Source organism: Lycorma delicatula, chromosome 4 (genome assembly GCF_047948215.1).
Source record: "Lycorma delicatula isolate Av1 chromosome 4, ASM4794821v1, whole genome shotgun sequence".
NCBI lineage: Eukaryota > Metazoa > Arthropoda > Insecta > Hemiptera > Fulgoridae > Lycorma > Lycorma delicatula.
The window spans coordinates 84,669,269-84,687,893 of NC_134458.1; the positions used below are offsets into that span (position 1 = coordinate 84,669,269).

General features: G+C 30.3%; 1 protein-coding gene across 1 annotated transcript in view; it reads right to left on the minus strand.

The window, feature by feature from the left end:
- Positions 1-16,710: 16,710 nt before the first annotated feature.
- Positions 16,711-18,625, minus strand: part of LOC142322890 (uncharacterized) — a 43,849-nt gene continuing 41,934 nt past the window's right edge. Inside the window, exon 7 of the mRNA XM_075361985.1 lies at positions 16,711-17,752. Coding sequence (XP_075218100.1) covers positions 17,201-17,752 — 552 coding nt within the window. The 3' untranslated portion in view covers positions 16,711-17,200. The remainder of the gene's footprint in view (positions 17,753-18,625) is intronic.

Consider the following 18,625-nt stretch of genomic DNA (forward strand, 5'->3'; position numbering starts at 1 on the left):
TTTTTTTAAAAGCGTGCAGGCTAGTGTTCGGGCTCTTTTACTCTGTAACAAATTCTGTGACAAACACGCCGAAATTATAGCGGTAGCGGCCCTTTGCCTTTGCTCTTTCTTTATAAGTGACCAAGAAGCCATCTTTGTTTCGATTCCACGCACAACCACATAAGTTTGTAAATTTGTCAATTGTCATGACCGGGGCTACGTAATCGTGGTAAACATGTCTTAAATTACAAACTGATTGAAATTGTAATTAGGTTCAATGGCAGACGGTTTTGGTCATGGCACTGTATGGTGAGTGTAGCTGATTTATAAATGTATATTTCTTGGTCTGATTTTTTATTGTGATTAGTATATTGTTATTTTTCTATTATTACATCTTAAATTACGCTCATCTTGGCGGAATAACAAAACAAATGTTTTCATTGTTTTTACTAGCTGTTTTGGAATTTTATTTTATGTTTGACATAATAGAACATGTCGACATTATTATGACGTCCCATAGCGAAATAATTCGTAATATTGTTTTGTTTGTCACGAATAACCTCATCAAAAATCATTACTGCAATTGGTTCCATTTCTTCGAGAGGAACAATCTCTTGATTGTTATTAAAACGGTAATAATTTATACCTTTAATGTCAGATAGCACTTGTAAAAATTCATATTTCGGTTGATAAAGCGATTTAGAAAATACATACACATTGTTAAAACGCAAAACATTACAGCCAAATAACAAATTAAAAACCTCGCTCGTCTTACCATAGTTTGTAGGAACTACAACTAAACACCTGATATTAATGGGAAGTAACTTACTACATCTTTGTTTCATTTTATTCTCGATACTGTTTGAGATTAAGTTATCAAAATTATACACTGAAAGCTTATTTTGTTTTCCGAACTTAATTTTTAAAAATGGCACCTTGTTAGAAGCGCTTCCGCTTATAATAAGTCTTTTTGTATAAACTCATGAATCGTGACTCTTATCATACCCCGTCCATCGTACAGGCATTTGGTTCCCTTTCCTTTTTAAGATTTTCTATATCAAAAATATGTCACCGTATTTCGTTTTATTTAATTCTTCGCTATAAAACGATCTCTTTATAACCCACCTCTACCATCTTTTAATACATATGTAACGGGTATTGTAGGCTTTAAGGTGTGTACTGTAAACAGTTCGTTAGTCCAGTTCGGCAAGTACCTTTTGGCAAATACCGTTTTTCACCTATTTATCCTCACTTTGTCAACGACTTTAAAATTGTTTTTCGTACTTCTACGTCTACTCTGTAAAGAAAGCATTATGTTGTGCCTTACCTCACCATCGTTCTTCTGTTTGACATTGATTGGTTTGAAACCTCCAATTCTGTGATTAACCCTTTCAGTAAATTTACATCACATCTTGTTCTTCAGAGTTCTATTAAAGCGTTCCACTGTAGAAACCTTTCTATGACTATAGTTGGAATAGTGATTAATATAATATCTTGTCATAAGTGGTTCAATCCTGAAATTGAACCACTCTTTACCATCATCTGTTTGAAAATGCTTCATCTTATTCGTTTTCAAAATTGACTCAAGAGCTTTGACAACTTCTTCGGCCGTTTTACCTGTCAGCGGTTTCGCGAACGTAAATTTGGTAAAACAATTTATTACATACTTATAACCTTTATTAATATTTGCGTACGGTATGATCTTCAGTAAATCGATGTTATACAAATCATCAATGCCTTGAGTTCTAAATTTCGCGTCAGAAAGTCTCGTCTAGCTTGCTTGTAAAGTCTACGAGCGATATCGTTCTCTTCTCTCATCTTTAACGCAAATTAATGAAAATTAAATTTTTGTCTTATAACAGATAAAAATGAGAAAAAATAAACGCATAGTTTCCACCAAACGCTGTCAACCGTTAACCTTTCTTCAGGTTCATCTTTTACAGAAACTATATAATTGATTTAGATCCCAAGACCTGTGATAAAATCTGATAGAGGATCCGTCCTTTGACAAACACACACACACTCACACACAATTAAACATATAATTTATACAAATATTATTGATCATAACACTCATACTCCAGTAACATGTACGCACGCACCCACAAGTATTATTTAAATTTAATATTCAATTGTGATCGCCAGGCGCCAAATAAAAACCGCTGATATAATACGATCATCCAATGAAATAAACTAAGTTGATTACTGATATAGGGATATCAGTTTTGTTGACGTCGGCATAAGTTGTGTAACATCCATCTCGCGCTCTCATTCACCCGACAGTATTCGCTGAGACTAGATATTCCGCGCGTCCGTAAACTCCCACATGCACAGGCCTCGAGTAGCACCTTGTCCGTCAATCGCCGCCTCCCGATGCAGCAGCCATAACAATCACGATCGTCCTCAAGTAAGACTATCTTACTCATACTCACACTCGCGCGCGCGCGCACACACACACACACCTTCATAAAAATATAATTATTTATTTAATTTTATTTCAGGATTTATTCCGGCTTATGCAGAACAAATTTTGCTTCAACGGTCTAGGAGACGCCATGGCTGGGCGGGCTAACCCACCACTCTTCTGACTCACCGGTCAACCAAGTTCGAGGCCTACAGTTACTTTTTTACACTTAATATTACTTACTTATTCAATTCTCTCGCTGACCTGTGACTTCACATCACATGACAACAATAGTCCAGTTTTATCACCTTTGGAATATTTGAATAATTAAATAATTAACGTTTAATGTGTAAAAAATTATTAGTTGACAACACTGCGAGGGAAAAAGGAAATCCCAATATGGCGGGTATTACGTGTCCAAAACGCTGCGATCCTATGACTTTCCAACATCAAATTGGTGGAAAGGCGAGGGATGAGAGAGAGGGGCGGAGCTACATTATTGATTTCCTATTGGCTCCTGCAGGAGAAGAGGCGGAAATCCAAGATGGCCGACGTCGGGAAGAGGCTGCAGAACCTTGCGATGGAAGCATGGCTGCTAGAATGGGACACCACGACTAAGGGAAGATCCCTGTACAAGTTTATACGGGATCTAGGGGGATGGTATGCCTCGAGTTTGTTTTTAAGAGCAACGGATGCCCAGGTGCTCACCAGCCATGTTAATCTGAACCAATATCTGTTTCGGTTCCGCCTGGCAGCTGATGAGCTGTGCGTCTGCAGGGAGGTCCAGTCAAATGAACACCTGATGTTTGACTGCCCTGCTCTTGGGGGACCAGAGACCGGGCCACCCTGGAACTTAGAGGTCAAGGGAAAATTGGCCACTCACAAGCGGCGAGTCAATGTGGTGGGAACTCCCACACAGCCGCATTGTCGGACCGTGTGGGAGTTCCTTGATGCGGTTGATATGTTCAACCGACATCAGTAGTTTACTTAAGGGAAAGACTTCTAACGCACTGCTATGGGAAGCTAACCTTGAGATATATGGCTGACCACCGACCAATTAGGGCTCCAAGCGCTTTAATTTGGTGGATAGGTACTTTCTGGCATTCAGCGACCTAGGCGTGGCAGCGAATTGCTGTCTAGACAAAGTAAATTTTAATTTATGGATGTCATATATATTTTTAGTAGTTGATGGGTTGCACCTACCTATTTTAGTAAATATATGACAAGGGAGCGATAGGGACACGTAATCCGGTGGTGTATGGCACCGCCCTTAGTCCGCTCACACTGTTAGGTAATCTCTAGGAGCTATTTAGAACATTGGTCGCTAAACTGTTTCGAGACTCACTAGCCGTTTGTGGTACAGACATTCGGTCTTGTGCTTTAGGGCGACCGAATGGGGCGGTGGCGGGAGAAATACCAAGCAAACTAATGGCCGACATCACGTGACCAAAATACCACAATCCTATTGGTTGGTGTTACGTGTGCCCCATTTCTGTACTACTCACTTATATTGGCTGTCAGCTTTTAAGAGGAAATACTATGGATACATAACTGATCATAATTTCTTGCTTGTAATTATATGCTTGAAAATATTTAGTAACAACCAGTTAGTTTGATTCCAATTATCAACCTTATTGTATTTTCAAGAGCGGATGGCCCAAATAGGGTCACCCGCTTTAGTGGTAAAAAACTATTAAAGCACCTGACAATTTTTGATTAGAAAATAAAAGTGAAATTTATACCTTTTAAAAGTGTCTTCTTCCACAAGATCTTTGTATGTACAGCAATATTTATAGGTCGAAGTACCACAACAAAATAGTGCTCGGCTGTTACCATCACTTGGACAATAAAACCCTGCATTCCATTTTCCAGTGTCATCCGTGTATCCAGAACAAAATTCTATATTAATTCCTGTAATATACATAAGGTATAAAATTACTTATGTGGAACTTATCTTTAATCAAAGCTCTATGTATTCATTGCTAATTACTTTTGATGCGCGTGGCTTTCTTTACTTAAGTCATTATAAAATGCTTCGTCAAAATTGTACAACTAATTTTATCATCTTAGTATATCTTTTCTTTAGTATATCTTTATCATCTTATATCTTAGTATATCTTTTTATAAAAAAATCTCCAATTATCAGCCTCAAAACCATTCCAAACAAAAATTTGGAAAAAGTGAGAACATGGAATGCATATATATTAAATTTATTCTGGCTATTTTTATCATTTACACTTCATAATATACGATTATGAAATAACAAGTACATAACAGAAACAAAGTAAGATTGTTGGTCGCGATCATTAGAAATTTTCATGATAATTTTATTGTTCAACTCACTAAATATTAAACAAAACAAAAAACACAAAGCTGCGGGACATTAAATCATTCATTTTTAATTTCTTACCATCTTCAAAAGTTGCTTAAATAGATTTATGAAATTTATAAGTACCTTAATTAAAATCCAACTTGCACTTTCTTTCTTTGTGTCGAATGATGTTTTGGATACAAATCCCTCTATCGCCAGGTGTAAATGTATATAATTCATTGTATTAGAATGCACAATTAAACACTATGAGCATTTAAACAAAAATAAATAATTACTACATGAAACATAACTATGTACACTGAGGCCAGCAGAGTTATAACAGGCACTGTTTGACGGTAGTCTGTTAACTGGATTATCAAATGTATTTTATATTTAACAATGTATTGATTTTATCAATAAATTACTGTTTTATTAATCGTTAGACTTAAACGATAATCGGTCTTTACGCAATTTTGCTTTTTTTTTAATTTTTGAGGTTTTACGAATCTCAAATTACTCAACAACCAACTTTCAAAAAAAGTAGTATAATTATAATTATTTATTCATGATTCTGTTTTTATCAACGCATTCTAATACAATTAATTAGATATATTTACACCTGATGATAGGAACTTGTTCCCGAAGTAAAGTTAAATACTAAGAATAAAAATTAATAGACACATTTAAATTGAAGTGTTTTATGAGATTACATTATCTCTCATGCATTTGTTTAGTCGACTTCATATATTTTTAGAATCAGTCACCGCTTTGCTGCTGATCTCATGTTATTATTATTATTATCGTTATAATAATTCGTTAGACGATGCTTTCTGTATGAAACGTAACATAGTTTTGGGGAAATGAGAATTTTCTACTATCATTGAGTTTTTGACATGTACGTAATCGAACGGCCAAGCGATCTTATTTCTGCTGTTTATATTTGTGTGATTTAAAAAATAATAATTTATTCTATTATTTTAATAAAGCAGTAATATATTAGCTTAATTTTTATTTTTATATTGTTTTATACGGTTTAGTATTCTGCAATCTAAATTTTCACAACGTAATTTTTTACAATAACCTACAGCGTGCGTAAAACAAGAGATAAATATTAAAAATTAAAAAATACGACTGTCCAAAAAAAATTGCTCTTATTGTTCTGGTTTGGTTCCATCATGATTTTGTATACATGCAAATACCCCGTTAGAATTTTGAAAATCGGACGATTCTTTGCAGAAAAGATATTATAAGAGCACCCCACTTAACCACCCAGAACAGCGCCCCAGGGATACTCCGTTTGTTACCATTTAATGGTGATGATTGGTCTAGCCTCGTATGAGGTACTCGCATCACCTCACCACTCCAGCCTCACACGCAGTCCCCGCGGGAAGCCCATCATAATTAAACATAATTTTTTTTAAATTTATTTAATACTATATTATTTTATTTAACGTAAATTTAATTCTATTATTTTTGTAATTTTATTCATTCGATTGATTTGAATCATTCAGTTCAAACCCAGCTAACACAGTGACAGAGACTCACAGTTCATTGAAGTTTATGCTTCAACCGGCAAATCTCCACTACTACGTATATTTTTATAAATATACATACGTATATATAATACATATACATATTTATACAGCCTATGACACTCCCAGAAACGTAAGAATTCCAAGGCGGGTCATTCATTTAAGTCGGTTCGGCCGTTGAGCTACTACGGTGAAACAAACACACATACAGCACCCTAAACACATTACACTCCTTTTTTGGGCAGTCGTGTAAATTATTAATTTTATTAATAAAAGAAAGGGATTATTAGTTAATATTTAGAAATAAAATTATGGCGCAAAGCGGACCAATGGTAGGCTCCCTCCACGACTCTCTCCCGCTAGAAGCACTCCGTTGTCAATTAATTTACAAATTATTTTATTTAATTTCTAAGCGTAGATTATTTTTAGTTATATTTTATATTTGTATTTTTATTTACTTACTAGCAGACCCGGTAATACTTTGCTATTGCTAGATTTGAGTATACATATAGATTAAATGAACACAATTGAAAGTTTGATAAAATATTAGCAAAATGAACATTACGGAACTTCACAAAATTTAACCTTTCCCTTTTATCGTTTTCCCCCTTTCCCTTTCCCCTTCCACCAATTTCCTTTTCCCATTTTCATTTTTACCGCATTCCCTTCCACCATTTCCCCTTTCCTCACCCATTTCTCTTTTCTCCTTTCTCCTTTTCATTTCCTTTTCCCCGTTTCCCTTTTTTATTTTTTCCATTTTCCCCTTCTTACCTTTTACGATTTTTCCCTCTTTCCCTTTCTCCCTTTTTCTCCGCGCGTAAATCGATCCAGTAGTTTTTTAGTCTATAGCTGACACACTTCTCGGAAACATTTAAATGGAATCGTAAAATATTTAGTATAGCGTGTGTTGCTTCTACGTCCAACAGATAGCGCTGTTTTTCAAAAAATTCATGTAGGTGTGACGTCTTAAGTATATAAATAATAGGTATATAAAAACACGCACGTATTCGAATGCAACGTTGTGTCAAAATTTAAATCAATCGGTGAAGAACTTTCGGAGATTTAAGATTTTGAACAAACAAACATTTACATTTTTATTTATATAGATCATTATTTATTAATTTTATTCATAAAAGAAGGGATTATTAGTTAATATTTAGCAATAAAGAACATGTTTACATGATCGAAATACTGCCCATCAAAAAATCATTTGACTTATTTTTTTCTTAAATGTTTATAAACAATAAATAACAATAGTAATAATAATTATAAGATAGATTAATAAATTTTACTGTCGTAATCTATTCATTCAATATCATAGCAGATCTTAAAGCACAACTATTTTCGATACAAATAAATCGATACTGAAATACTATCGATTATCCATTTAGAATCGTATATATGATTTTTCTTGGCCTTGCAGTTACAATTAAACATGCATACATACATATTTATATAGCCAATGACACTCCCCGTAACGCAAGGATTCCAACGCGGGGTCATACATCTAAATCGGCTGTTGAGCTGCTACGGTGGAACAAACGCACATACATACATCCTAGAAATATTACACTCCTTTTGACCAGTTGTGTAATAAATTTAAGATCACTTAAATACGATAATATAAACAATATCGATATGAAAGAAACGGTTGTCATATACTAAATATTTTATCTGTCTCAGAATTTTCTCGAACTCCCAGACAGCAACGTAGAAGTAAAAATATTTTAGAATTCTAACTTTAGCACGTAAACGATAATAAATTTGAATATCTATTATTAAAACAATTTTTCGTTATAAGATTTGTATTCTGACTGATTTATTATAAAGAATTTCCTAAAAAAATTGAAGATTATATTTGTAGTAAAAACTTTGTGTTTTTTAATTAATTTTTTTGCAAATTTATTTACAGATAGCGCTCTAAATGAAAATATAGACAATTACATTTCATTATGACTGTTAAAAAAAGTATTTATTTTTTCTTGACTAAACATTTTCTAAACTCAGTAAAATTTCATTGTAAAATGTTCAATCGGTTCGTCCAAAAAGAATGGCGTACTCTTAGAGAAAATTTTATTTTTGTATTTTATAACCCTAATTTTATTTATGTAGCTGAACCCTGATTAAGGTTAAAACAAACAAAATTTTTGAAAATATCTTCAGTCGTTTTTAAGACAACTTATAAAAAAAATGTACAAAGTTAGAAGATTAATAATGGACAAAATGGACAGTGCATACAATTTTGATTTTTTGTTTTGTTTAGAATAACATCTATTTTACAACTAACATGCATAAAACTCAATATTTCGAAAGAATTATTAATATAATATAGGCAGATGCAATTTTTATTATTAATTTTAAGTGGTATTACTTACTGTCGTCACTAGCTAATAAAACATATCCAACAGTATACAATTATACTGCACTTAGCGTTCTTTAATTTCGTTAATCTACGAAAACCAGTTTACCTAACGCGGCTTCGGTAGTCGGCATTGTATTCTTAATCCCTTCAATTTTCAATACATCGCTGAGACGTTTCATGTCGCAAAACCTACAGTATTAAACCGATGTAGTTTTCCGTCTTACCCAAAGGATTAGGTCATGATATAAAATTTATTCACCTAAGATCTATATTAAAAAAGAGCGAAGAAAATATATTTGATCATGTTTATTAGAAAAAGATTGATAATAAAATTTTTTAAATCAGGTTTTTTTTTAAATTTAAACTTTTAAATACTTAAATTAAAGTTAAACTAGATTCATTTAATGATAAACTCAATTTTATAACGTTACATAAATTAAAATAGTGCTAATTCTTTGTTAAGCGAATAATTTGATGTTAGTTCGTTATTCATTCAAAATTTATAAAAATATTTAATACAATTGATAAAAACAAATGGATTAAAAAAGAAAAAAATATGTAATTATAAAAATGTTAATTCTTACCATCACGTTCTTCAGGCGATGATATACCGATACTCATCTTCGAAAAAAAAGTTATTTTTAATCTTTTTTTGTTTCATAAAAAGCTTCTCCGATTCCCGCCAAGACAGACGCACATTTCACTGTCGCTTTACATTCTTTTACATTCAACCTAAGGGATGGACCAGTTATTGATTTTCATCTGGAGACGATGAGGAACATACATCTTATCGCGTATAAAAACGTATCGCTTAATGTAATTCAGACAGTACATACATAAAAACTATTCTTTTGTAAGGACAGAAAGAATATAATCGTATGTTAACAAAAATAATAATAACAGGCGAAAACTGGACGGAATTCTGGTAGGAATTGATGCTAATGTAGGTAGCACCGTCACAGAACGACTAGGGCTGAAAACAAATTATCCGCGCATGCCGGCATTTTCATGGTTTACACACTGTTGCCATATCTCTTCAACCCTATGTTATATGAATTTGTAACAGTCTCGGAAACCGCTTACTGTTTATAAACAAATTCGTACGTAGACTTCAAATAAAAAAAAAATGTATTATCTAGAACTACGTTTTGTTTACACCATGTGTAGCCTAACGCTAATAAATACTGAATTAATCGTATAAAATTCTAGGTTACTTACTTCTTTTAGACTTAGAAAAAAAAAAGTTTAGTTAGCGTAGACCCTTCCCATATCAAATCTAAAGGAAACCTGAAAATTTATCTGTATTGGAAGAACCATACAGACCTCCTTATAATTTGAAAACTCATTTTTTTTTTTTTTTTGGTAACTTTTAATCGATTTAAATAATTTCTATAAGTAAATAATATGGTATTCCCATTAATAATACTAGTATTTCTACTTCCCATAGTGCACATTTTTTTGGTCTCTTTTTTAAATTGTAAATTTTTGTAGGATTATCAAATCGATTAGTTTGCGACGGGTTTAAACCATATTATATTGTTTTGAAGCGTGTTGATATATCATTAAGGGTGTCCATCATATGTTTATTATTTTACGCCTATTTTTAATCGTATCTAACATTTAATATAACATTTTGGAGTTACTTCAAAAATTCAGAACGAATTTTCAACATACAAAAATGACTGTAGGATAATTTTTCTGATAATAAATACGATTTACGTAGAACAAAAATAATTTTATACTTTTATCAACCAAAATCAAGTTTTTTTTTAATATACAAAATCAAGTTTTTTTCTAATTTGTCCTATTAGAAAAAACTTTATTACGCTTCAGTTTTTATTTTTAATGAAGTACCTAATAGTAAAACAAAAAATTGATCGACTATTTAATCTAAACTTACATTAAAACAATTTTTGATTTCGTTTTTCTAGAAACAATATTACTCAGTAGATGAGTTTACAAATAATGCTAATTATGCAAAACTGAAATCTATGGATACTTGTTTAATGATTATGTAAATTCTCAAATTTTTCAATTATAGTTTCAAAGTATTTATTTTATTCTTTTTAGATTTTATTTATGGACGCATTAATATATCATAAATTACTATTTTTATGTATTATTATGGTCTGTAATAACATTTTTTTAATACACAACATAATACTGCACACTTTTTGTGAACAAAAAATGTATTATATTTATATTATATCTGTCCCTTTATTATCATTTTTGTTTTATGTAGAGCCTGTCTGCATAGAGTGGTGCGAGGACTATGAAAAAATAGTCATTATGTAGAGTATTGCGGAATAATTAATTATATATTTTCCACCTATTATTGAACATTAATTTCCTTTATATACAATATATATATAAATATTCGATACAATGAGCAAAGAAACATTAAATGTGCTAAACGTAATGAACCAAGTTTTCCTTATCTTTCTTCTTGTTACCACTTCTTACCTGAAATATTTTCTTATCTTTGTACCTAGTTTTCATCCTAGCCTCAATTATTGATTTCTAAATGTGTACATTTGTTTTCTAAGCATACTTTTACAGTAACTTGTAGCCTGAATGTAAGTCTTAGGTTCCATTTCTTTTTAGCAGTAGTTTTAAGCAGATGAACAATTAGGGATTTAGAATTTGATAATTGATTTGACAGTTAACAGTTAAACATCAGAACTTAATGAGGTGTTGATTAAATACATAAACTTTAAAATTACTGTATTTGTTCATAAGTCACTACTTTTTGTATCCGTTTTTTATTATATAAATTTAAATGAAAATACATAGAAGAATTTTTCTGGCTTTGTATATTATTAATTACAGGCATTTGCACTTAAAATTATAGCGTTTATTATTATTTATGAAAATTTTATGTATGTGCGTATATTATCAGATAAAAGACAAAAAAAAAAAAAATATATATATATATATATATATATTTAATATAAACATATCAAATCAACATTTACAAATAAATGGTGGATATGAGAGGAATTAAGGTGTACTTGGAAATCCCAAACTGTAATCCAAAGATGTATCTGGGGATTCAGTAACAAGATTAATGAAACCATTAACCATAATGAAACCATTTAAAAATCTTAACTAGGATTTCAGCTTTCCTCAACATCTAGGTATACAAATATCATCTAAAGAATTTTTAATATTAATGAAACCAGCAATAGTATGAAGACTTTCATTTAAACTGCATACAGTATCTAATTCTATTTGCAGTTATAATATTTTTTTTCATATTAAAATAATCTTATACATTTAAAAATCTTTGCCTACTGATACACAGGGGTGTATACAATCCATTGTTTCACAACGAAAATGCGTGTATTTGCTTGTTGTTTATTTCACACTATCACGATTTTTTTATTGCTATAATCTATGTAAGGCAAATGAGAAAAAAGAGGCATCAATCAGCATTCTACTGAAATTAATGCTGTATCCTAAAGAGTATGAAGTACCCCAAGCAAGAATTCTTCTGAAGAACACAATGAAGATGTCATCACATCTGCATTTCAATCAGCTTAAGCTGGTGATATTGATTCAGAACAAGTATAACCAGAGACGTAAAGAAAGTAATGAGACATCAATTCACTTTCCACTTTCCCTAGAATGCCAGCTGCTCATGTATAAGACTGGCATTTTTCATATCACTACTTAACAGTTTCATTTGACACCTAACAGGTAAATATTTAGATTTCAAGTTTCAGTCCTAATAGGATAATTACAAACATTCTTTATATCATATTGAAAAGAAATTTTATAAACTATGAATTTCCACCAAAGTTTTCAGTGGATAATTTTTTTATGGAGACGTGACTTCCAACTTACATGCTGTCAAGCACTAAAGTGTTTTTTTTTCAATTTTATAGAGAGCTGTGAAAAGAGGGAGTAGAATGCTTTAAACTTTACTGAAATGTGGTTCCTGTTTGCAATAGTAAGCTTTTTTAGGCTGAAAAATAACATATGATTACATTATTATTTTTTTAATGCTGTTATAGATCTTTTTTTAAAGTGAAGTGCAAAGCATTTATTAATGATTTATACAAAAATAATAACAAAATATTAGTACAGAATAAGGAGAAATCACATTGTAAGATAATGTAAACTGTATGGGAATTTATTAAATTTGATATTTACTTTAAAATGAAGCCTAGCTTTCATTTTAAAGTAAAGCCACTTTAGTAGATTATTTTAATTTTCAAATGCTACAAAATTTCCATTCCATATTCCCATGCACAAGCTTTGACCTTTGTGGTGAACTAATATGTATAATTCAGTTATTATTAGAAGTATTTGTACTTTTTTCATTTTAAGAAATGTTTTTGAATTTATTATCAGCCATTATTAATTTATAGTTTAAATTTACTGATAACATAAAACTCTAAGTCCACATAAATTCCTTCAGAGAAAGGATGTTGATTTAGGACAACCTGGTGGTGAAGAAGTAATAAAAATAAATAATGTGTCAGAAGATGATTGCTTTTTTTGAGACTGTTGCTGTATTTTTTTTTAATTAGTAGAGACTTCACTGTTAAAAAAAAGAATGTAATTTAATTTGTGTTTTTCTTCATTAGTAAAAATAAATAAAATATATTACAATGATGATGCTAGTAAGGAAAATAAATATATAAAACTTATTAAAGTTATAAGCTGAAAATTTACTTTTTTAGAATAGTATTTTAATTTTCCAATAATTTACCTTTTTAACTTAATAATTCTGAATTTTATTCTTTTTAATTTTTGAACCTAATTAAATTCATAATCTAATTAACAGTCAAAATTAGTTTCATAATATGAAGATTTTTAAAATAGAATGACTACTTATAAATGCTGTATAGGAGAAAACTGAGTTAAAAATTATAAATTCAAAGCAGTTAAATTTTATATAAATAAAAGTTAATTACATTATAAAATAAAATGAATCATCATGTAAGATCAGTACATATTTTGACTTCATATGTATTTTGACTACTATACATGTAAATAAAAAGAATTTATACATTTCAGATATAAAAATAAACACTTATTTGTTTATATTCCTAATTACCCACTATGCTACTTATTTTGGTACCTATTTAATGCCAAATGAATTTTCTCAACTCAACTACATTATGACTTCTTGGATTGGGTTTTTCGTAAGAATACCTGGTCCCAATCTACCACCTATGTGTAGGGCTACATTAAAGGTTTTCTTTTCTCTTCCTATAAACATAGATGAGCTGCTAGTTTGGATAAGAGAATTTTTTGCAAAGAATGAAGCAGACATAAGGTATAAGATTTGGGATGAATCTGCTTAAAGGTGGTACAACTTTCATGTTAAACAAGGAACCCATACTGAACATTTGTAAATACTTGAACAAGTGCATTAAATTTTAAAATGCATCACGTTCAGCACTGAATTAAAAATCCAGTAAGTTATTTACTGCTTTCTTAATAACTATATACTAATTTTGTAGCTCTTTATAGCCTTATTTGCTTATTTAGAAATATCATATGAAATGATGTATTAAAAGTAACTACATTCAAAACATTCCAGAGATGGTTGATTATATTGTAATCATTCAATTAGTAGGTTTAATTTGTTTTATTTAATTAATATGTTTAAGTTGTTAAGACAGTCATTTTTTATTTTTGAATCAGTTCATTAAATTTAGTTGTCTTTTTATGAAGCAGGAATAATTTTCATTTAAAAATGTTAGTAGCAACTTTTAAATGAGCTTTTATTTCACTCCTTCTGGAGTATGGAAATAGGGCTGCTGTTTACTTAAGGTTTTGATAAGACTGTAATTACACATTAAAGGGATGAGAAGCCTGACTATTAATAAACACATAGTCCACAACTGGTTTTTTGCACAATTGCTGGACAGAGTATCTGTAGCTATGAGATACATTCCAGTGGATATTTAACCAAGAACCACAGGAAATTCTGCAGAGAAAGAGATCAGGAATAAAATGGGTGGATAATAAGAAAAGAACAAACAACCTACTTACAGAGAGACGACAAAATGAGAAAAAATTACTTACCAAAAAAATACACTCCAATGATAACATGAAAGTGTTTTTCACCCTGAAAAACAAAAACAAAAAAAAAGCTCCTCTGAGTGAGTTGCCTATTCTGGCAGTAGTTCCAGTAGAGATTATTTTATCTGCAGCCAGAATGCAGATAGCATATTACTGAACATTTTGCTTTGCTCAGCTCAAGCACATGTAACAATCTGATTTTCCTCCACATACTGAAGAGCCACTCAAGAATATGATCAAGCTTTACTGAGATTACATCTGACCATCTGATGAATTATGTGGAGTATAAAAGTATAATGCATAACCACAAAGAAAAAAAAAAATATATATATATATAATGGAAATCTGGTTGAATCAGCCCAATTAAATTATAGAATTTTTTACTATATGTTAATTTTTTTGTTTCCATCAGTACGAGTTTGTGGAAAGTAATTTTGACTATATACAAAAGCAATACTGTCAAATAATTGCAATAATGGTAAAATTTTACATGTTATGCTAAATTACAAGTTAATTAAAGACTTTTACCAAGTCTTTATTGAATTTGTTTTTATCAGCATAAGTAGTGAAAGTATAAGAAATGTATTAAAATATCATTTTGACTTCATTTTTCTTATTCTGTCTCCTGGTTTGTTAGAATTTTCTTATTTTATAAATCAGCATTGAGTATACTGGTATTGCTATTTTTTGTAGGCTGTTGTTAACTCATTCAAATAAAAAGCAATTAATCTCCAGTCTATGTTTAATTCAAGATGAAATTATTTTCAATTACCTTTTCAAGTTTTATGTCAAGACAGATCCTTTACACATTTTCCTTTGCAAGTGCAACAGCTTGTACAAAGTAACAGTTTATAATTATTCAAGGAATAGCCATAATTATCTTTTTTATGGTCCCATTTGATAACAACTACAATTTTACAGAAAATATTTTGTACTCCAGTAATGCAAATTCTTTTTTGTATGCAATCAAGCAAAAAGACCCTAAATCAGAGCATAAAATCATAAACTAAAATGTTTCTTATACTTTTAAAGTAACAATATAAAAAACTATTTAAATAGAATCAGAATTTTATGATCAGGTATTTAAGTGATTACACATGATCTAGAAGGGAAATTTAATCATTTAAAAAGATATGGTTGAAGAACATTTCATGAAGAACTTTTATATGGTGTGTAAACTTTCAGATAACTAATAATCTTAGTACAATCTGACAGTGGATTAAAACTAAACTCACTGGAATGATTGCATCAATAATTCCATAATGTAGCATAATGTATTTTTATAATGTATTAAAATATTTAAAATAAGTCAATTTAGGTGTAAAAATTGATTTTAATTGTGATTAGTATTTTAGGAGAAGTTAAAAGGCCTAAATACTGTACGTGCAATTCAGCTCATATTCTTACTTTCTTGTAATCTTACAAAAAAGATCAACAATGAGACTTCACTCAAGGCTCTCTCAAGACATTCATCCTATCAATAAACTAATATTAAGGCATTTTTATCCAAAATAGTAGCAACGTACATAGCAATTCTCTATTGATAGCTGTGAGAAAAGAAAAAGCATGCAAAACACACATGCACGCACACACAATCATTTAAAAAACAGTTAAGAAGACTTGATATAAATTCTTTGGTTTTATATTTTATGACAGTAACAACTCAAAACAACTCAATATAAATAAAAGCAAGTCAAAAATATTAATAGTTAACTGTATTAAGTAATAAGCCAGCCTCTGTGGCGCAAGTGGTAACTTCTCGGCCTTTTATCCAGAGGTCCCATGTTCGAATCCCAGTCAGGCATGACATTTTCAGATGCTACTTATCTCATTCATCTCATCCTCTGAAATAATGCCTAACCGTGGTACTGGAGGTAAAAAAAAAAGTGTTAAGTAATAAAGGAATAACAGTATATATGAATAGAAAATATTACTTAAAACCAATCAAAATTTTGACAAGAATAATACTATTGTAAACAAAAAAAAATGTCCTATTCAAGATAATAATTATAGTACAAACATATACTTAGACAAATATCATGTAAGCAGTAGCTCTGCATGATGACCTGGGTGTTGGGGCATTGACTTACCACAACATTACAGTATTTGCAGTATTGCAATGTTGACGTAAGTGTTGCAAGTAAATGTTGTAATGCAAGTACTGCAAGTATAAGCTTACAAAACATTGGTTAAAAAACAATTCATTTATATATTACATTATTTATTACTTGTCAGCCTTTTAAATGGACATGACACATATTTAAATACGATTAATTTTGCAAATCAAGACTGCATTAATAAAAAGAACATAATTTTCTATACAGTAATATCTTATGAGCATTTAAAATTATTTTTCACTCATTCATAATTTTATAGAATTAATATTAGTAAGAACGTTTTTTGTAACAAATACAAGAAATGGTGCACTTATAATTTTGACATACAAGTAAAAAATATGAAAAAAAAATTAATTTTATACGAGAATTAATTTAGTTGCAGTTATTAAATACAAAAAAATATCATGACTGTCAAACAGTGAGAATTTTATGTGAATGTTTAGTAATGATTTATTTTTAATTTTGAAGTTTACCATATTTTTGTTTATACTCATTAATTACAGTGTCAAAGTCAGCAGATCTTTTTGGTATCACAGGAATTGCAAGTTTCTTGGTAAATGATATCATCTCCTTACTTACGTTACGTAAATGGCAAGAATCAGATGATTTTTTATTTTCTATTTCAACCCTTTGGTTCTCACTGTCAAATGACAGAACATTTTCTGAATACAATGAAGAATTAATCGTACTTTCTGAATCAATGGATGACACATTTTTATTAACTTCTTCAAGAAGAGAGATATCTGGAAATGAGATAAAAGATCTTCTGTATTCATTAATACGATCATGAGAGCTTAAAGATGAACTGAGCTGTCTTTCTAAACTACTTCGACTAGAGTTGAAACTCAGATCCAGAGAACCATATTCATGGCTTTCGCTACTGCTGGTGATGGTGCTAAATTCATGAACAGCATCTGATACCATCTGATTCTCTTCAGAATCAGTGAATGTTATTTCACCAATGTTAGTAGAATGATCTTGATGTTTCAAATTAAGTGTATCTTGTACCTGTACAAAAATATTATAATAATAAACACTATTTTTATGTAGTGCACAAATGAAAAATTATAATCTTACTTCTAAAAACAAGGTTACCAGAATTCCTCCCACCAATGCTTTTCAAAGATTCTTTTTAATTAGCATATTTAGGTCTTTTCTTCAAAAACATGAAAATCTATATTATTGTGATAGGTAAGGTCTGCCAACCAGTTTTAATCTTTTTTGGATTTTTAAATAAATTATTCTTTAGAGATACAAATATGAACTATACATCATCAAAAAGACTAATATTTTCACTTCATAAATCTTAACAGTTTTTGGATCAATAAGTTAACAAGAATAAAACTAAAATTATGCATCTTGGAAGAGCCACTCAAAACAAAAGGCACTTGATATTGACAGCCAACTTTTATAACTGGTATATGAATTTAAATACTGAGAGTGAAAGAATACAATAAAATCATGTGGAATATTGTAAAAAAATAAACTTTGTATTAAAGTAATACTTTGTAATAAAGTAAACTTTGTATAAGGTATTGTAAGTAAATACCTTTTGGCATGTAGGAAAATGTTTGTATCAAATACTTTAGCTTCAAAACTAGAATAAATGTCTATAAAAACCATAAGCTAACCAACATTGATATGTGTAGCAGAGAATTGAATTCTATCTAAACAAAATGACAAATGTGCATTTCAGAACAAGGTGTAAAAAATTTTAGGAAAGGTTAAAAAAAAAGGCTAATTACCAAAATTAACAGTAAAGTCTATACTGAGCTGGGCAGGCCACTTAAGTTTCAGTCTGCTATAATCTTAAATGGAGGGACCAAATATAAAAAGATCTCACATTGGGAGTATTAACAACACATAGTAGATGCTCACTGA